General features: G+C 39.3%; 1 protein-coding gene across 2 annotated transcripts in view; it reads left to right on the top strand.

Annotated features, from left to right (window-relative positions):
* The window catches only part of RPS6KA5 (ribosomal protein S6 kinase A5), a 51,800-nt gene extending 29,719 nt beyond the window's left edge, over positions 1-22,081 (top strand). The window contains exons 10-18 of one of the 2 annotated variants that reach the window (XM_075192521.1): positions 613-738; positions 7,267-7,400; positions 8,324-8,417; positions 8,877-9,047; positions 9,633-9,824; positions 11,730-11,889; positions 12,008-12,171; positions 12,974-13,121; positions 18,301-22,081. In XM_075192521.1, coding sequence (XP_075048622.1) covers positions 613-738; positions 7,267-7,400; positions 8,324-8,417; positions 8,877-9,047; positions 9,633-9,824; positions 11,730-11,889; positions 12,008-12,171; positions 12,974-13,121; positions 18,301-18,308 — 1,197 coding nt within the window. In that variant the 3' untranslated portion in view covers positions 18,309-22,081. Of the gene's footprint in view, positions 1-612; positions 739-7,266; positions 7,401-8,323; positions 8,418-8,876; positions 9,048-9,632; positions 9,825-11,729; positions 11,890-12,007; positions 12,172-12,973 lie in introns of both variants that reach the window. The other variant, XM_075192520.1, reaches the window with a different exon arrangement.
* The last annotated feature ends 228 nt before the right edge of the window (positions 22,082-22,309 follow it).

The raw sequence follows: 22,309 nt of genomic DNA, 5'->3' as shown, positions 1-22,309 counted from the left end.
TGTAAAATGTATCTGGTTTTCTTTCAAACTTGCCTCTGACTGGGGAGGTTGGTTAGTAGTGGAAGTGAAGTCGTCTAGCGAGAGGATCTTCAAAAAAAAACGTATTTTCTCCGCTAACTTTCCATGGTCAATATATTTAGATTGCCCTTCATGCAAAGTTTATCCTGTACTTTATATTCTTAAATACAGTATAATACATTTAAATAGAAACACACTGTAGTTATAAAAAATAAATAATTAAACAGTGTCCATCGCCCTGGAGAGTGCCTGTAGAATAGCACCATTGGTATGCGAATATCGCCTCCATGTTGGGCTGCGGTACACTCCATACCAAGCGGCTTCCTACGTTCACATTTATCTGGGTTTGATGCCTTTTTTATTTTTTTTTGTTACTGTTACTTTCAAAAATGTAAATTGTTCTGCTGTATTGGTATTTTTAGATGACATTACTGCACTGATATGTAACCAGAGTACAAAGTCTGAATAATCTCCATACACTGCAAAATCAAGAGGGTTTATTTCTGACCCGGATAATGCCGTAGTGGGGACATATCCCAGATCACCCATCTGAGCCCGTGCCCTAATAACGTGATATTTGCTTTTTACATGCAGGGTTATTCCTTCGTTGCTCCGTCTATCTTGTTCAAGCGCAACGCAGCCATCGCAGATCCCGTCCAATACCACCTGGGAATCGAGCGTCCAGGAGTCACCAACATTGCCAGAAGCGCTATGATGAAGGTATTATGTTACAATTGATTTTTTTTTTTTTTTTTTTTTTTTTTTTTTTTTTAAAAATAATTCTGGAAGAGGGATTATTCGTTTTTTATCTACTCCCTTCTTAAAGTCAAATTATTAAAATTGTATGAAAGTTTTATCTGAATCAGTGTATTTATGATCAAGTCGTGTATGGTGCGATCATATTTAAAGGTACACATTGGTGGTCAGTGGCTATCGTATCGTACACTGTTGTGATCACATCCAGTTTATTAATATTGTTTCACTGTGTATAAAATCAGACTTTGTGTATCGATAACTCTGATCTGCCCGTTGGACGGCAGAGTGTTCATTACTGAAGGTTGGTGTTGGCTGCACGTGCACTTTACCCTCAGACTTTTGGCGGTATATTGGAATGTTATTTCTGTACTTGATTTCCCAACACAACACTAATTTTAATAAATCGCATTTTGTGCTTTTAAACCACAACCTGATCGGACATCCACTTATTTACCTTTAATACTCTGCACTCACTAGAAGACAGCAGCATCGTACCTCGTGTTGTATCACCTATTCTCTGCAGTGAAGAACATATGCAGGTGGCTAAAGTTTAGAGCAGTTTATTCTACGCTTCTTTCATGCAAAGATGTGAATGGTGTTCTCTTTAAATTTTATTGATTTTACTCTGTGTTCACATTAGAAACCGTTAACCGTGGGTGTATTATTTTAATTAGAGATGTTCACTGACCCCCATGAACTTTGGTTTTGGATCTGGATTAGCTTAGTGTTTTGGTTTTGGCAAAATCGCCCTTGTGTGTTTTTTTTGGTTTTGGATTTTTTAGAAAAAAATCCTAAAATAAGCTAAAATCACATAATTTTGCTCTTTTTTTTTTTTTTTTTCTTTTTCGTTCCTACATTATTATTAACCTCAATAACGCTAATTTCCAGTCATTTGCAGTGAATTTAGACCACCTCCCAGGTCACAATATTATTTTCATACACTTTTGGACCAATACTGCAGCGACCTGGCTGGATGGTAAGCGACAGAGCAATGACACAAACACACGGCAGTTCCTAGCACATCTAGGACACATTGGCACACACCAGTGGCAGGAAAGAAAAATGGGGGTCCGCCATTAGTCCCACCCACCATTATGTTGGATCTTGAAAAGGAATCCAAAAATCCTAAGATCCGAGACAGCGCGAAGGTACCGACCCGTCTCTGCTCGGTACTCGAATCTGCTAAGTTCGGGTATATTTGGTTCTCGGGAAACCGAGCCTGAGCATCTCTAATTTTAATTAATCTGTGCAGATGATATGCAAATGGAGGTTGGAGTCATTGCTATCATGTCTCAAAAATTACAAACTTGTCCAGTGTTTATTGTGGGTCGGTCTGGCTTAACCTGCGCTGTATTCAGATTATACATTATGGAGCAGATACAATTGGGAGCGGAGTTGCACAGGAACCTCACATAAGTTATGTATTATCCTGTACTCTTTTATTAGATCATTGCCCCCTGCATACATTGTTATAGCTTATCATGTATTATGTGACTGCGGAGATCAGCCCTGTTTAATCATTGCGCTCTGCACACATTGTTTCGTAGATGCATTCTGTGTTCTTTTTGCTCTTGAGAAAATAAAATTAAAAGTTGGCACTGACAATATTTTGCTTTCTCTGCTTTAGTTCCACCTGGTTCCTACAGTACATTTTGGCAATTTATTTTCAGACTTGAGAAAAAAAAAACCTTCCTATTATCTTTGGCTCCAGATCACAGTTGTAGTATTTTGTGAAGCTAGGAAGATAATTCATATGCGGTCGTTGATGTCCCGGTCTAAGAAAAGAAAATGACATTGGTCCAAAATTAAGATAAATCACGTATTCTATTGTTTTTATTCAGTTATTATATACAAAAACTTAATATTAAAACATACATCACATATTTATGCAAATACTTATTCCTTCTTCTACCTGTTTAATAGCCAGAGTATATTAAACAATGTTCAACTTCCAATCAGTTAGAGTCAGACACTATATAGATAGCTATACCGGACTATAGTAATGTATAGAGTTCCACCATCTTTCCAGACTTATCCTGGCAGCCTAAACTTCTATCTGTAATCTTACGGTATAATACAGAGGGTCAGCATTTATGTCCTCAATCCAGAATTTTAGGTACTCAAAGAATAAAGCTGGATACACACTACAGAAAATTACTGCAGATGGGATTTCTGTAACGATTTCACCAATGACTGAAAGACCCGATGATCATGCCGATTCCTGTGTACACACCTACACGATTTACCTGCAGATCTGTGATCTTCATCTCTCATAACCATCTGCTGAAAAGATCGTGACTCTGTGTACACTACAGATATCTGCCTACACTGCTGGTCCTGAGTGCGTACACACTGCCATATTTGCCTGACATCGTTCCATCGTTGATAGTGGTTTTTAGTCAGTTTTTATAAAATTAAATCAAACGACACGATGTGCTTTGGTACGATAAAACATGATTGTGGGAATGCATACCCTAATGCGATATCAGACCTAACAGCCGATTATGATGTGATTGGCATGATAATTTGATGAAAAACCTGTAATGTGTACCCAGCTTTACATCTTGTGAGTTCTGCAATTTTGACATATGGTCTTGGATCTCATGCAACCCTATTACTGTTGTAAGTCCTGCACATATGTCTATACCAAATTGTTTTCTTATATACATAATTATGTTGTATACACATCTTTGGAAAATAAATGATAATACCCATATAGTGGAGAGGATGTCTCTGCATGAATTCGAACATTTCCTCTTCATGGCACGACTATGCTGTGGATCACTTCGATCTAACTTTTACAAAAATAACCCTTTCTCCCTTTCAAGACATTTACTCAAACTACCAGGCTCTGTTTCCTTTTTTTCAAGTCAAATTCATTAGGGTGCCTATGCGAGTTGTCTCTTAATCACCACTTGTTTTTTTTAGGCTTTTTAAAAAAATATGTGAATGTATACTTCAGCTTCAGAAGATGCAGAAACTTTTATGAGACTATGGGCTCTTCTTCAGCCCAGACTACATAGATTATGTCCAACATCTATTAAGCCTTATCCACCTCAGTAGCCTCCCTTCCGGGCTGGCTCGCCAACTGTTGGAAGAATAGACTGTTTTGAATTTTGAAGATCTTTTAGGAGTTTTATTTATTTTCCCAATGCACAACAACAGCAGAGTATAGAAGGCAATTAAATCAGTATGAAGTCATCGTATAAGTTGGTTATTGAGATAAACTGAGCCCATGACAGCATCCTACTACTGTTTCATAAATGTATCCTGAAATAAGCATCTCTCTTTTTGGGGTGTCTGTTTGGTTAAGCTACTATCTATAGCATTGTATATATATTTTCCTTAAGTAATGATCTGTAAGATTCAAGCATGCTTTTTAACCTTATAATATTTTTTTTGCCTGCTCTGCTTTTCTTTAACTTCAAGGTACAACTTTTTTTATTTATTTAACTACCTCAAACAACTCCTCTAAATCTCTCATAAAACACTGAAACCTTTCAGCAGTATTGCTGACTTTAGTCTGTTCAGACCTCTTAGAATGTTACAATAAAATTGCTTATAATCTAGTAAACACAATTTAAAACATAATAAAACAAACAACACAGCTATAGCTACATAAATAATAATTGCAATCATTATTGGATCACTAGGGGCTCCTGGCTAAGAAACTTACCAAGGGACAGGACTATCATTCAAATTTTCCAGATCTTTCCTTAGATCTTCCAAACTTGTGCTTAATTTATTATGTTATTCAGTGATAAAGGAACAACACATTTACAGCATATACTTAACCCTGAATTGCTAAGATAATGGTCTCTTCTTTTAAAGAAGATATAACCTAATCACTCCACAAGACATAAAATAAAAATCAGCCCTTAGGCTAGGTACACACTGAAGAATATTCCGATAGATGTGTTATCTCAAACGATTGTACCTACGACTGAAGGTCCAATCAGTCGGGCGATTCATCCGTACACACTGACACGATTTACCTTCATATCTGTGCTCTTCATCTGGTCCTTCATCTGGTCCTCTAGTCTTCAGAGAATGATGGCACAATATTCATTCATTCTTGTCACACTGATTTAAACCGCCTTGTTGTAGTTATACACGTGTCTTAACGAATTTCATTAGCTTCTGTGACTCTCAAACGAAACATTCTGTCTCAGAGCGAACAAATGAATTATTCCTTCTACAGCGCTCTCTACATTTATTTCTTGGGTCATTCATCGCTAGCATCGGCTGAAAAGAGCCCGACTCTGTAAACTTTATATGGAGACCGTGAGCATGATGAGTGCATACACACTACTGGATCGGTCAGTGATTGGTCGGAAAATGTTAAACGGTACGACCAACCAAATGAAACGATGATCGGCACTTTGGGACGACTTTAGATCATCGTGTCACTATACACACTCACCCGATATCTGACCAAACGTTTGGATGTCGGCTGATTGGAGGTTTGGATAATGCTTCCAATGTTCCAGTTACAGGAACTACAAAACCCAAATGACAAAATCCTCCAGCATGCGGTGGAATTCAAGCATAAGTTTTTCTAATATAATATATTCAGATATGGTCTGGGTTTTAATAAAAAAAAAGATATTCTTGTAAGGAATTAGACAACCTATAGATTAGCTAAACTATTTAGCAAACTTTTTCTAGACTTGGTGAAATTGATACAACTCTTAGGAGTCAATATATAACTGGTTATCACAACCTTTTTCTTTAATTTGTCTTGGTTAACTTTACATTATAATCCATGTTTCATGATCAGAAGCATCGATCATTAACCTTATCAAAGGAATGATCTCTGCATTTACAGTCACAAATGTACATATCCAACAATTAGATTGTTTGAACAGCTTTTGCTGTAAAATCATTATCGAACATGCTACAAAGACAAAACCATAAAATTACACAATTCTTCCCCTTTCATACTTTTTTTGAAAGCAAGATATACAAGTCTTTTAACAGTCTATATCTGTCCCAGACGATGGTAAATCTTGTTTGTTGTCTGCGTCCTGAAGACATGATATATTGTCAACTGATATATACAGGTATAACTGGTATATTGTGCTCCAAAAAATGAATAACTGGAAAAACCTTGTTCCTTCACAGTTTTTTGTGAATACTCAGGAATGCATTTTCTTATTCAGTTGTTCTATGGCCGGTAACGTGCTTTCCCATAGAATTTCTCGGACTCCTGCTTCAAGGACAAATAGCAGCATCATTTCTTATCCAACAAAACAACTCATTTTAAACAGTTTGCTTTGATTATTATACAGTTTTGAAAATAATGTCTCTTGTGTCCCGCTCATACAATCTCTATTGTATTCCCAATAAATAACATTTATGTTTCATAACCTGTCCAATGAAATAGATACCACAGATTCAATAATGTTAGGCAATCCCAAAGGGGTTCACTTATTTTACAGCTACTGATCTGTGACTAAAGCTGAATTATTAATTAAATACATTTAGAAGAGAAAAAAAAACTTAACATTATAAAAATATAGTTGAAATATTTGCCACTGGCAATAGTCCAATATAATTCATCTGTATTAACTGTCGGGAAGATCTACAACTAGTACTTGCTGAAGAAAAGGTCGTTGTTGTTGTTGTTGTTGTTTTTTTTTCAATTTCCTTTAATTTAGAGTAATTTAATTTGTTTTTGAAAGGGTTAATATTCAACTAATTTCTAAAACCTCTTGTTACCCATAGTCACATCATTAAACTTTAACTATAGATCTTGACATGACAGGAACATTAAACAGCTTATATCTACCTATATGTCATAACCCTAGAACATGATGGACATATGGCATTAATTCTTCTCAACATGGTATGATTTTTCACGCATATACATATGAAACATGATTATATTATATGGATTCCTAGGAGAGATGCATCATCCCCATAGGGTACTTGGAGAGTATGTATGTATGATTTACATGTATTATGTTGTTAATTTTTAGCTGTTACAAATTTATGTTGAAGTTATCTCAGGACCGGATTATGGAGAGCATTGTAGTATGTTTCACATAATAATTATACACTGAACTTGGAGAGAGCCAAATACACCTTGTAGCCAAACCTTTCCACGGAACTCTTAACTGGGCAATAAAAAATTAGTTTCTGGCTCTTCCGTTAATAATTAACATTATTTCCATTATTATGCAGATTAGGCTACATTCATAAGAAGCTGCTTCTTCCATGCTCCTTATTTTATTGCTGTCTGTGTGCACGGCATAGGGATCAATAGATCAAATAAATACTAATATTTCTAAAATTGATGGAACGTTTACAAAAACTGGTACAAAGGATAAAGGACCAGATTTCATAAATCTATCCTATATTTAAAAGCATAAAATATGCCACAATAGTATCCCTTTTTAAGGGTTTTTGCGCCTTATATTGTAGCTCTGATCAATCATTTCTCTTCTTTTCTAAAATAAACTTTCATCGTTTTCCTTCATTTTCTGCCAGGACTCCCCCTTTTACCAGCACTATGAGCTTGATCTGAAAGAGAAGCCATTGGGCGAAGGCAGTTTCTCCATCTGTCGGAAATGTTTGCACAAAAAAACCAACCAGGAGTATGCAGTGAAAATAATCAGCAAACGGTACGTGACACAGCCAGCGCTCCTAATTGTTGTGGAACCATGTGACAGGGCGCCATCATTAGTGTGGGCACAGACAGAGAGCAGGTCAGGGCAGACTCTTTCTAGCACACTAATGGAAAAGACATGAGTTCCCATAACGCATCTCTCCAGACATATGGGGAAAACTATCACTGCATCTGTGTGATCTTATACAGTTGGGCAAAACCCAAAAAATTTAATTGGTAAAAATTCTTCTTCCAGATATTTAAAATGGACCCATTTCTTACATTTGTGTACACCCCCCTAAGTTTGGCAGAATGTTAGTGGTCTCCTTTAGATAGAGTCCACATTGTGGATCTCCCAACATGTTGTTAGTTGCTGGATTGTATGGGTTATGAATATTAATTTAAAGGGGTTGTCCACTATTAGACATCCTCTGCTAATTAAACATCCTACACTAATCCTCGCCCCCACCCCCAATCAACGGACCCTCACTGTTACCGGCATTCTGCTCCTGTCCAGTGGTGCTGACAGCCTATTGAGGAGCGAGAGATACCAACCTCTATATCTTGTATCAGGCATCGCTCTAGAGCAGTGTTTCTTAATCTCAGTCCTTAGGAACCCCTAACAGTGCATGTTTTCCATACCTCCTTGCTGGAGCACAGGTGCAGTCATTACTGACTGATACATTGTAACAGATCCACAGGTGGTAGAATTATAATGTGTCATTTGGTAATGAATACACCTGAACTCCAGCAAGCAGATCTGGAAAACTTGCACTGTTAGAGGAAGGAATGTGGGGCTGTAGGAAGAAGTAGTAGTCCGTTCATGTTTATCCCATTGTTCTGCCTCCTAGAGGTGAAACATAATCCACCGTCTGTGTCCCCCAATTAGAAACGTGCGCCGGGCAAATATCTAACTGTTTTATGGTTTTGCATCTTTAGCATGGAAAGCAATACCCAGAAAGAAATTGCAGCAATGAAGTTGTGTGAAGCTCATCCCAACATTGTGAAGTTATACGATGTCCACCACGATCAGGTGGGTGAATATTGTCCCTGTTATATCGGTTATATGTGCAGATAAATATAGTCAAATACAGGATTGCTACGTTTTTGTTCTCTACTGCGCAGTTTAGTGGTTGTTCTACAACAGTTTAAGAATCTTTTCTGATTTCAAGACTCCCAAGATGTCACTGGAAGCCGCGAGGGAGCCCACTCGCCACAGATGCATTTGGGACTATATAATATATTTTTTTTCTTTTCTCTTTGGGACCATGCTTTAATTTGAGAAACTGATCATATACTTTTGATCTCATGATTCCTGTCCATAAGATCTCCTGGGGTATATAGACACATACACGTTGCTGGTAGTCACCAGGTTCCGATCGGCTTGTAAAAACCTATCGCAAAGTGAATTACTTCCTTGGGATCAGTGGGGATTATTTAGTGGTAGTGTTAGGATAATGTGCATAGACCATTAACAGTGCTGTTTTCACAGCTTCACACGTTCCTAGTGATGGAGTTACTGAAAGGAGGGGAGTTGTTTGAGCGCATCAAGAAGAAGAAATCGTTCAGCGAGGCTGAAGCCAGCCACATCATGCGCAAACTGGTTTCGGCGGTCAGCCATATGCACGACGTTGGCGTTGTGCACAGGGACCTGAAGCCAGAGGTACTTTGTGTGTGATGTTTCTGTTGGCGGACCCATTGTGCAGTTTTGGAAAATATTAAATTAATAGTACAGTTTGTGAAAATTCCGTATCAAAATATAGAGTAAATACACCACACGCTATACAGCTGTGCTCCTTCCTGCCTGCCCCGTGCTTATTGCAGTAATGTGTTGGTAAATAGGTGTTGGTGTGGGCTGTCCTGTGGGCTAAGGATCCTGTGACTGGATATCATGTGATCATTCAGAGCCAATGTACTGAAAGCTGGCTACTGAACTTGTCACGGGATGTTTATGTAGGCACGGTGATCAGTACATGGGCTGTCCACTCTCTCAGTAATACTCATGAATATTCATAACTGCTTCATTCTGGTGAAAATGGAAGAAGCTGTAGCACACAGTAATTGTACCATAACCCTTTTAATATATCAGTTTGACAATAATTTTATTTGGCATATGCAACAAACCGTATGCAGACAGAGCTAAATTATCAAATAATTTTAAATACTTGTAATACGTTTTTTTGGGGGGGTTAAAGTATTTTTCCCACTGAACTTTGGATATTTATTTTTCTTTTCTTTTTCCCCCCAGAATTTTCTCTTCACAGATGAAAGTGACAATTCTGAAATAAAAATTATAGATTTTGGGTTTGCACGGTTAAAACCACCGGATAACCAGCCCCTGAAAACCCCCTGCTTCACCCTGCACTACGCTGCACCAGAACTCTTGAATGACAATGGCTACGACGAGTCGTGTGACCTCTGGAGTCTGGGGGTCATTTTAGTAAGCTAAAATATATATATATCAACATTAGACAACGAACAGTGCTGATTTTTAGAATATCCCTGTTTTTGTGCAGCTAGGTTAAATTTGTGCTTCAGTCATTCATGTCTGCTCAGTTGACCCATCTGCGATCTCACAGGGAGATGGTGAAAATCTTATCCGTTCCTAATTTGTTTTTTGCTTAGTATTTCAAAGCTATCAAGGAGAAAGGTTTGCGATTAAAAACAAATCTTACTGGAGTGTGTTTAAATATTATAAAATATGTTACGTCTCCATCTTTTAGCCCTGGGGTGGACAAGATCATGTAGAATTAAGAAACCACTAGTTGGTCAAATCTAGAAGCTAGCAGAATCTTTTGCATAACCTCAAATCTCTTAAATGTATATTTTCAGATAGGGACACCATTAGACAGAACCCACATCTCCCACACACCTTTTCCTGCCATCCCTAAATCCATCCTCAGCTAATTCTCCCCCTATAACTGAGAATGAAGTCTCTGCACTCATCATCCCACCCCACAACCTGCCTCCTTACCCGATTCCCTCTCGACCTCTCTGCTCCTTCTTCCCCTCTTCATGACCATCTCTTTAAATGGTCTCCTTCCGCTGGCACATTGCCTTCCTCCTTTTAAGCAGGTGCTCATCTTGCCAGTCCTAAAGAACCCATCTCTCAACCCATTCTCTTATCTCCAACTACCGCTCTTTTTCTTTCCTCCTGTTTGCCTTCAAACCTCCCGAGCGACTTGTGTTCATCCGTTTTTAACTGTTTGTCCGCTCGTTCCCTTCTCAGTTGTCTACATTCGGTCTTCCGCTCCCAACAGTCCATTTAGACCGCCAGAAGTAGATCATTGATCACATTTGTGAGGGCAAAGTCTAACCGATCGCCCTTCACTCCATTGACCTTCATGACACAGTTCTTTCCTGGTTCACATCCTACCTATCCATCCATCCATATCTCTACCTCTGGAACATCCTTCCATCCACGCCTTCTATATCTGTTGGACTCCCAAAATGCTCTGTTCTCCACCCTCCGTTTTTCTCACTTCTTCCCTTGGTGACCTAATTCGCTCATTTGGAGTCCAGTTCCACCATTCCTCCCTCTCCCCTTCTTAAATATCATGTGTGACCAACTATTTTTGGTATTTCCACATGGATGTCCTAACGCAACCTCAAGCTCAAATTGTCCAAAACAAATTAATACAATTGCTGATATGAACTTGAAGGTGAAATACATTGTTCAGTGATAACTTGACATTCCCTTGCATAAATTATTGCCTCCCCCTCCACTACAGGCAACTGTAACCCCTCTCATCTCTTTTGGACAGTATCCAGATTGGATGTGTTACAGTTCAGACAGCAGAGACTTAGTTACTGTGAAATCACTGACCCCGCCTCTGCCTCCACCAATTCACACGCTTAATTTCTGCAAAGCAAGTCTGCCTAGCTGTCAGTCACTCTCTGCCTGTGTAGTTAGCTAAGCCCCTCCCTTCTGACATGGGAGCTTGTTGCAGAGGAGTGAGAATGTATGACATACTCATTTTAGTTATATATAAACACTCCAGTTTCATGTATATTATTCAGTCCAGTTAGTACACAGCCTTCGATGTATTACTTTTTGTAATTGCTCTTTAAAGTGTCGGAGAGGATGTGCATCCATTGAAATCAATAGAATGTATTTCCAAAATGATATATACAAGAAATCTGAACTAACTTTCCAGTAATCTTTTGGAGGGTGCTTGTAACTGGGGATCTGCATTTACTAAGTCTACTGCTTTAAAATTACTGCTCAGTCAGATATTTTTAGATATTTTTTTATGGTAAACCTCCAGTGAAATCTGGGTTAGAGACTTGAAGTGTCCGTGGACGTGGAACGGTTGATAACGATGTCCGTTTCTCTTCTTTCTAGTATACAATGCTATCGGGTCAGGTGCCTTTCCAATGTCACGAGAAAACGCTGATGTACGCCAGCGCCGAGGAAATCATGAAGAAGATAAAGCAAGGTGACTTCTCTTTCGATGGAGAAAGTTGGAAAAATGTGTCTCAAGAGGCAAAAGATTTGATACAAGGTATAAACCCGGTGGTTGGGCTGATGGTTTGTGTGTGTTTCTGCACCATAACTGCTGATTACATGTGAGGCGGTGGACGTTGCACCTTCACTTGTACGACGTTTGTTTCTCTGCTCAGGGCTTCTCACTGTGGATCCAAATAAAAGAATTAAGATGTCCACATTGAGGTATAATGAATGGCTTCAGGACGGCAGTCAGCTGTCTTCCAACCCTCTCATGACTCCCGACGTATTGGGTTCAGCCGGAGCATCCGTACACACCCACGTGAAAGCTACATTTCATGTAAGATTATTTCCGTTACATATTTCTCTTCTGAAATGTTTTCACCTGGTGGTATCACTAAGCTTCTGCAAATTAGGGGTTCTACTCTGTAATGTCCGATGAATATATGTATTTTACAGTAAACTCGCCGAGGACTGATCATTGCCTAAGGTGCACATTACTAACATTGTTGGTTGTTAACTTCTCATTGCCTACACCCTGGATATGAGTGAATGTGTAGAAATACACTATGGGAAAACAGATTGACATAGTAAGTGCTGTTCCTGGCAGCATAACCTCAGACTAATTTTATCTGGTTATAAAGCCAGTTTCCAAGGCCAGTCCTGTACTGAGGCAGAATTCATAACAACAGGGGGACTGTATGAAGTGCATTTATGATATACAAGTAATGCTGATTAAATGTAGTTGTTATTGTAGGTAATAGCTGTATAAACCTTAAATTCTGATGTCACCACTACAATCTGTGTAGTGTAAATGTTTACTGATATTAGAAGTCGCCTTGGATTTTTGTGAAAGCCGGTGTTGTACCATTATATCGTCCTTATATTCCTCTGGGACTTATAATACACAGTAGGTGGCTAATTTCACCCCTCTTCTGGTTTTAAATCTGTGTATCAAATCCTAAACTAGGAGGAAAACCAGTAGAGTATTTGTTTTTTTTCTAACGCATGAGATCAGGAAGTAGATCCAGGTTCGTTCTATGTGTAGTCTCTCTGTTCTGCAGGTTCCGGCATGTGCTGTGTATTATCTCGGATTGGTGGATCACTAAATGACTAAGCTAGCTTTGCGTATGTCTCCCCAGGCCTTCAACAAGTACAAGCGGGAAGGGTTCCTCCTCCAGAATGTGGACAAAGCCCCATTGGCCAAGCGCAGGAAGATGAAGAAGACGAGTACAAGTACAGAGACCCGGAGCAGCTCCAGCGAGAGTTCCCACTCTTCCCACTCGCACGGTAAAACCTCACCCACAAAGACTCTGCAGCCGGCGAGCCACAGCGACAGCAATAACCCCGACGCTATCTTCCAGTTCACGGACTAAATCAGCCGGCAGACCAGCGTTCCTACAGAATATAGAAGGCGGCTTCCAGGGCGCCGCGGATCACCGCTTATAGGCTTGCAAGCAGTTAGCCATCCTGTTATTTTTAGAGTCCTTTCATATGAACCCTTTGGTGCTGCAGGGGCTTGGGGGTGTTATTTTGGCATGGAAGCACTAACAATGAGTGCTGTAATTAACCCCTCTCCATTTCTCTTCTCTTCCCCGGGCGTGGAGAGTTTTAAGACCTTGTAAGGGCTGCTGCGGACAATCGCACATCTTGCCTTATTTAAGCCCGTACCTGCTGTTAGGACCGCCGTATATTGCAGAGGTTCAAACTGCCTGGCGATAATGAACGGCTGATATTTACATGTTAGGTTGTCTATTTGGTAGAGGATGCAGCAGGCTTATATGCAACCTTTGGCTCTCCCATTGAAACCGGTGCATGTTTTAGACTTGCGGTTCAGCAACGAGCCAAAGGTTTCAGTACTGTGAAAGGTGGCAACGTCTTTATTTATTTGAGCTCCACTTGACTTGCCCCTTTATAAACCTAGTGGCGAATCACAGTCCTTCATTTCAAGTCAATCTAAACTCTAGAGAGTTTGCACGCACTATGCTTGTAACCCTGGTCTCCAATTTTAATAATAATTTTTTTATTATGAGAATGCACTTTGAAATGTTCCAAAATGAATCGTGCAGGCGACTGCGGAATAGCAATTATTATTATTTTTTTAATTGCCTTGTATGAACTTTCAAGTGGAGGTTGTATTAATCTTATAATATGAAGCAACGATTTGATACATTGAAATCCTGCTCTGCTGGGCTCTGAACACCCCATTCATTTTAGACTTGTAAGCAAGCTTTTGCAGGTGTTTATTATCATTTTTTTAATGAGCGTTTTCCACTGTGACTTCCTTTTCCTAGTTGTATAACGTTTTATTGCATGAAACCCGGACACTTTTCTGGGTGTTTCTGGTTCATGCCTCTTTTTCTACACAATAGAAACTTGAAGTTTTTGTACTGTAATCAGAAGGGACTTTAGAGCTTTGGGTCATTTATAGAGTTATACAGATCGCTCATTGCTCCGTCTACCTTGTCCCGTGAACCATATTTGTATATTTTGTCCTATCTGCGTCTTGTTTCGTCCTGTCGTTTATTCTGTGTATGCAGCTGTGGATTTGTTCTAGGGACTGTTGTCCTCTCTGTGTCCGAGAGTCTGAGCTTTGTTTTAGTACTTTGCATTTGGGGGGCGGGTGATTGAACAGCGGCACAGAGATCGCCTTGGTCTGGCTTGCGCTGTTGTCTAAAATGTATCCGTGAATATAGCTGCAACGGAAGCCTGAATACTGGACATAACAGCACAGATTATTGATCTCACAAAGACAAGAACTTTGCGTAATTTATATCTGAGTCATTTGAGGCTTGATTTTTTTTATTCCCTCTCCATTGGTAAAGGGAATGGGCTTTTGTATTGGAGAATCGGCATGAGTAAGTGAGAAGTGACTGGGTATGTTGGGGTGTGTGGCCTCTTTTGTCCCAATTTTTTTCCCTTTGGAACGATGGGATGATGTCACACAACTAGGTTTCCGCTCTGAGATTTTCGCAATACACTACTACAATCCTCTAGTTACATTTTACATTTGTTATAATCTGCTTTATAAAATGAAAAGTTTTGAAAATGAGCAGTGGCCGAGCAGAGAGGTTATCCCTATGTTCAATAATTGTAACGCTGAATAAATTGGGTTCACCTTTTTTTATTCTATAGCAGTCGATGTGTAACACGGCTAGAAGACGAGCTGTAAGAATTATAAGATGACTAGTCCCCCAATTTATCTCCGAACGTGCGCCTTTCAGTCCTAAAACCCTGCAACGATAATGCCTTTCTTCCTAGGCGTCGTTTTATAGAGATGAAGTAGTTTTAAAATATTGAGTTTTTGAGAGTGCCTGAAATGACCATAGCATATCGTATCGGGATGGTGAGAATCCAGAAAGATGGGTCAAATGAGAAATGAATAATGGAGAAAAGGTTTAATCCTTATGTAGAATACAGCAAGTAGATTCACTAATATGTTTTATTGAACTTCATTATATTTGTGAAATAACTTAAGTGGCTACACTTAACTAAATCTTTCCACTATGCATATTTGTCCCATGCTTTTGCTGAGAGGTGTTAAAATGTGTTGAGGAGAGTGAAGCTTGTGACTGACCGACATGCAGTCTACTGGGTAACAGACAAGCTCTGTAAAGTTACACCAAGGTTATGGGCTAGTAGGGTTAATAATTGCCCTGCTGTGCTTTGCTGCTTTAACCTTTTGACCTATTTCAGCTACCTTTTTAGTGTTCTCAGAAGTGGAAACTCACTGACAAATCGTCCCCTCCCTTCCGATTGTTGAAAGACTATTTCTATGGTCAACTGTCCACACACATTTCTAAGCCAAATAGCCGGTCGTTTGGTGACCGTGACTAATCTTTGGATCACTCTGTGGAACGGTTACCAGAGCAGTCACTGGGGCCAGGAAGCATGATTTAAAATCCTGACTAGATTTAGACCTTTCAGAACGATCTCTTGAGGCAACAAGCGAATATTGGCCAGTAGCCAGTCTGACTAAAAGCAGCCAAATGAGCCGACGAGCTCTGCCCAATGTGTAGCCAGTTTAAGGGGCGGTGTGATGCGTCATTGCTGCCTGTTATTATGTAACAGAACTGCAGTGGATATTTAGGATAAGATGGAATAATTAATTTCCCCTAACCGAAGATCCTAGACCTGCTATGCAACGTAGACAGGGTGGAGGCGGGTATCCCCCGCAAGCTTTGGTGACTTTAGACTAAGCGCTGCTCACTCGAATTTCCTTCTTGGTTTATTATAATACCTGCAGAGAATAGAAACACTAGAGGTAGATTTATCAAACATTCTAAAAAGGAAAAGTGGAGGTGTCGGCCATGGCAACCAATCAGATTCTAGATATCATTTTTTTACACTGTTCTAGAACATGATGGTTAGAATCTGATTGGCTGCTGTGGGCATCACCTCCACTTTTACTTTTTAGAAGGCTTGATACATCTATCCCAAGGGCCCTATTCAATGAATATAGATGGCAGTTAGTAAAAAAATGGTAAAAACTCCATTACATAATAGTCCTCACTGAGAGTAACTGCATCTGACGGGTATTAAATCCGTGCTATGGGTTCTTTTATAGTATCCCTTATTTTCCCTAGGGACTATACTGTATTGTAAAGAAACTGGTCTTTTAGATTTTTTTTTTATATATTAACATTAACAAATATATATGTAAAACTTCCAATAACCTGGAAGAATTTCAGCATATTTGCTGTACAGATAAGTGAGAGCGAGTGGTCTCTGTTATCAACCATTCAGTCGTCTGAATACAGTGTCCTTCAATGAGAATACAAATCTTTCCCAGGATCACTCTTTTTTTTTTTTTTTCTCTCGAATACCTTTCACTCTTGCCTATATATTTGTGAATGTTAAGTTTTAGCGTTCTGCGGTCGTCTTCTTAAACCTGCCTCAAACACAATATTACATATGTGGGCGATTGTAAGTAGACAGGGGACGGGTTATCTCAGCTAAAGCATGTATAACGGGTTTAGAAATACGTATCTGTTATATAGATTAGATTTAGATCACATTGGAGAACAGTTAAATGTAAGTAATCCATTAAAAATCTAGTAGTGTGAAAACAAAGTCTATAGGTCTAGGAATAAGTTGTAGGTTTTGCATGTAGCGTGCTATACAGGTACTTTACATTGACCTAAATACAAGTTCCTTTGTAAATTTTGGTGTGCTGTTGTTTTCTGGTGGGCTGCTTGTTGTTAATATGTACATTATGTTAAAAATATATATATATATATCAATAATAAAATGCTTTATATTTTATGGTATATTATAACAAAGGTGCTATTAATATAATATACATTTTTCACGATAAATAGGCCTCTGGGGGCGCTATTCTGCTTGTTGGTTGATGGTACACAGAAAGCACCAGCAATTTATAGTAGAGATTAAGGCAAACGTCTAAAAAGGCAATATTTTCATTTAAAAGCAAATAGCACCAATACAGACTATGCAAAGGGTTCTGTAACCAATTCAGTCTACTTCAGCAAAGCGTTTGAAGTTGTCCTTTTTATAGCTTTCCTTCCTGCTGTATTGGGAGTACCCATATTTTTATTCAGCAGGAAAACTTTTATTTACAAAACAAACAATATGCATCCTCTTAACTGTATTGAACAAACCACTTTTTCGGGAACAGAAAGCGTGGAGCATTTAGACATTTGGATACAAATATTGTTTAATAAGGACACTGACATATGCAAAATGTCTGTCTTGTCAATGATTAATATAGCGGGTGTATTAATGGGGTAAGATGGTTTTGTAGAGGTCAGTGACTTGGGAGAGCCGCAATGTCCTTCTATCCAGGGGCAAACGCAGGATTTGCAGAGGGGGGTTTCCACACCACGCCACCAGTGGGTGTGACCAGCATACATGGGGGCTTAGCTATAATATTAGACAGTGCTTGGCTGCTCTCCAACTCTCTCTATCCCTATAATATACATGGGCAATGCTGCGTGCACTACTGTTAGGTGCACGCAGCTCTCTCTTTTCAAGCAGAGCCGTGTGAAGCTGGGGCAGGGTCCAGCCACCTCAATTATACAGTGCCCCAGGCTTGGAGGGGCTTTCCAGGCACTGGGAAACCCCCCTCGGTTTGCCTATGCTATGGGCACAGGAATGTTGTTTGATGTAAGCAGAGAATGACTTGTAACGTCAGGATGTTATATTCCCTCTAAAAGTTGGTGACCTAGAAATGTTGGGATTGTTTTCTTATATATTTTCATCTAAAATCTGCTCTGTGCCTCCTGTAGAGCCGGCATGGCCAACTATCCAGGTGTTGTGAAGCTACAAGCCCCAGCAGAGTCTCTGGAATCGGATAGCTGGCAGGGAATGCTGGAACTTGTAGTTTTACAACACCCGGGGAGCCCATTGTGGATTATTTATTTTTTATTTTATTTTTAAACCTGTTGTCTTTCATTTGCAATTTCATCTCCTGCTCCTCACTCATCTGCTGTACTTTGTATGTTTACAGTAGGATAGAGGAGCAGATACTTCTATCTGCACTGAGAGAAGCGGAAAGACGAGTGAGTGGAGGGAGAAGAGAGAATGTATTTGTGACATAAAGCCGGCTACCTTCTGCTGGACCCGAGCGTCCAGTCGGACAAGATTCGGCTATCTGTTGCTCAGGCCGATGGCCCGGATCACTTCCAGCCTGTAAGAGGGGTCGGAAGATGTGCTCTTCCAAAGGCATTTTTTCAACATGTCCAATAATGATCCAGTTTCGCAATGTGCGGCATCAGCTTAAAGCGGTTCAGATATGTCTAGTTGGCGACATTAGGGAAGCCAATGTTTTGCACTGGCTAATACAGCCGTATAGATAGGTCTAGTTGCGCGGTTACGATATAGTCATGTGATAGACCGTAAATCCGCTGTCTCTCCGTAGTGGGGATTGGTCGCACTGCATCGCATCAGCATTAGTGTCTGGTTTTTTTTTTGTTCTGTTAATCATGTGCTCGGTACTACATTTTAGGAGCAGTGAAGAAGTAGCAATTGTAGTTAAAAGTACAGGTCATTAGTTACCACCAAATGTTGGGGTGACAACGGTGAAGAAACAGCGGTGGAATAATGTTCTTATTGATTCCAGCTACAGAACATTATAAATTCTTTTATGGTTATTTTATTTTTTTTTTAACATTTGCTACTTTGTTTTATAAAAAATTTAAAGGAGATGTGTGCCCATAAAAGTATTTTACTAGTAAACCCTGCTGACCACAGGCTGCATTACTGTAGCTGGTATCGTTCATTCTGTGTGGTTAGTGAGGACAGGGCTGCATGTGACAGGGGCAGTGACCTGATGTGAGGAGGGGAATGGAGGCAGCAGGATTTCACAGACTGAGAGTTATATAGTAGAAGGAGCAGGGTCTTCCAGCAGCACAGAGTAGTGATGTGAGGCTGCTGTCACACTGATACAGGAAGCCACAGACTGAGAGTTATATAGTGGAAGGAGCAGGGTCCCCAGCAGCACAGAGTAGTGATGTGAGGCTGCTGTCACACGGATACAGGAAGCCACAGACTGAGAGTTATATAGTGTAAGGAGCTGAGCCCCCCCAGCTGCACAGATTTGATATAATTTCCTGTTTCCAGTCCCTGTAGCGAGTGCACTCGCAGAGCGATATCCTTCCCATTAGCATTTCAGTAGAACGACATATACATATGCTACTGTGGAGTATAAAGCTATGTTATTTTGCATCAACATTATGGAATTCTAAAATGATACCAATTTGTACTCTGGTTTGTTTTTTACTTTATTTATTTTTCTGAAAGGGTTTGTTAAGAGTTCCACTTTATATTTGAGAATTTCTAAAGTCTCTCTTTTCTGCAGGGAACAGTTGTGTTATTTTTGAGACTTCATTAGGGATGCAAATAGCCTGGGTCCAAAGCTGTTGGTTGGCCATTCTTTTATGTAAATGGGATTTCCGCTTTGCATAAACTCCCAGTAAACCTCCTCCAGGCCCCGCCCCTCCAGTCAGCAGATGGATTTCATGATCAGCGCTGCGTCGGATCAGCGCTGAGAAAGTTATCTCCAGGGGACCCGCGGATCCTTCTCAATACAGACCCATCCAAAGTATTACTATAGGGAATGTAGGAGATCTATTAGTAGTGGATTAAAGGGAAAATTAAAAACATTTTAACATGTATAACACTACATACATTCATATATGGATCCCATACCTGTATGTATTCACATGCTCAATAAATTGTCTCAGAGCTCCAAATAGTATCTCTGTATATAACAGTCACACAAGCAGCAATAATTTACTTTTTTTTTTTTTTTTACCTATCCGGATTTTGGAGCTTTCTGGATAATGAGTTATCCAGAAATATAAAGTGTGTGTATATGTATGTTTACAGTATATACTGTATTAGTATTTAAGCATTAGGATACAAGGGAAATCTGTGCAGGGCTTTTCCTCTCTGATGCGCTGTACAACTGGCGTCGTTACAATAGCGTCTGCTTCACGCGCATCCTGTTATAGAACTGCGGCCATTGAGGCGCTGTAAGGTCATGTAGCTTTACGAGGTAGTGTAACTTCCATATGCCATGGTTTCAAAGGGTTAATCGGAGGAGGAGAGTGGGAGAGCATTAATGTTGGCTATAAGGGCCAGAGGGGGACTGGGGCACTTTTATTCCTGTGTTCATTGTCCTTTTCCATTTGTTCTTACACGCTGTAAATATTTAGAACCTTTCTGAACAGATCTAACACAGTGACGTTTTTTAGCACTTTTTGAGAAGAGAATTCAGCATAATGAGGTAACAGAGTAACTATATTGCAGTGAAAGGGGTTTTTAAAGGGACATTTTTAAAAGATTAGATATTTTTTTTCCCATAGTACCTAAAATATAGGTAGGCACTGCTTTGCATTAAAATATAATTTATTTTAACCAGCGAGGCTAGCAAAAGTGTGTTTACAATAGGGGGAAATGATATTGCCTATATTCACATTAATCTGTGAACTTTTTTTTTTTTTTTTTTAAATGTGCCTGAGGGCTATATACATGGGAGCTGTATTGTGGCTGAACCAATATATATTGCAGACGTTCAGTTCACTAGAAACTAATGATAATTTTAAATCACTCTGGAGGCAGCCATCTTGTGACTAATCCAGTTTTCAAGAGAAATGCACTAGGAACTGATGAATGAAGGACTCTGCGTCATTATTTATCCCACAACACACCTCTGTGATGTCATGGGGTCACAGTGAATTTATAGGGGTAGGTTTATGAAACCTAAAAAAAATAATAGTGGAGGTGTTGACCATAGCAGCCAATCAGATTCTAGCTACCATATATCTAGTACACGCTAGAACATAATAGCTAGAATCTGATTGGTTTTTAGAAGGTTTAATATATCTACTCTCTTGAATGTTGTTCCGTCCTAAAAAAAATGTCTGCCTCCACAGTGTATAGGTGACAGATAAACTTTTAAATGTAACAATTAGAGTCCTCCTTTCAAAGGAATTTTAGGGGCAAGAGTTTGCTAGAGAGCGGCGGTGTGAATAAACATCCAGTATTGGCTACGTTTCTGTGCAAACGACTGACGTAAAGTTTAGCGAATGTCTGTAGGTCACGTAATTCAAGTAAGTCTCATTCACACGTCCTTAGCGACTTGTCTGTGACGCGATGCGGAGCGGAGGATCGCAGACTTCTTGACCAGCAATACAATAAATCCGTTTCTCTGCATTATTCTGCCTTCTTGTGCATTTAATATCTAGCTGTGCTAGTAGAGTATCTTACAGTTATTCAGGATGGCCGTGAGGTGGGAGATGTCCGACCTGGAAAGTCTTTTATTACTTTAGTCGTATATCTATGAAACCTAATATACGAAACCTATATAACATTGTGAAGAGATTGTTGCTCTTTTTTTTTTTTTTGTTTTTGTTTTGTTTTTTGAAACAAGGGAATTTATAGGGGCTATTTATTAAGAATGTAAAGATTTTGGTAATTTACTGATTAAACAAATAAAAATAGAACATATATATGAGAGGTCTATTCTGGATTTTAATCATTTTAATGCCCTTGACATGAAGGGATTTATTGAATGAGTTGCATCAACTTGTACACCCAGACAAACCAAACAAGTGAAAGATTTGTTTTTTCCAGAATTGTTAAATGGCCAATTCAAGTTCTTTCTACAAAGCATGTCAGTTTGAGGGGAAGGGGGTCTATAAGGTAGAAATGGATTATATTGTGCAAAACTTTGTGTGAACAAATATAATGCATATATTAAATAATTGTCACCATTGCAAATCAAATGCCTTTGTCTGTATTATTCCCTGTGTGCATTTCTACATTTCCACTACAAACCTTTGAAGCATGACCCACGGTGGTGTCAGTTTGTGTGAGAGACGTGAATGGAGGTTATGAAACTACTTCTATTGTGACATAGTTATATTTAAAGGCAAGGATTAGGGAATTATGGGACAGTACCAAAACCTTGGCACTATGCATGAACAGTTTAACTAGCTTCTACAAAATATTAA

The sequence above is a fragment of the Mixophyes fleayi genome, chromosome 12 (genome assembly GCF_038048845.1).
Source record: "Mixophyes fleayi isolate aMixFle1 chromosome 12, aMixFle1.hap1, whole genome shotgun sequence".
Classification (NCBI taxonomy): Eukaryota; Metazoa; Chordata; class Amphibia; order Anura; family Limnodynastidae; genus Mixophyes; species Mixophyes fleayi.
The sequence above is the reverse complement of the archived record's forward strand: the minus strand, read 5'-3'. Positions and strand labels throughout refer to the sequence as shown.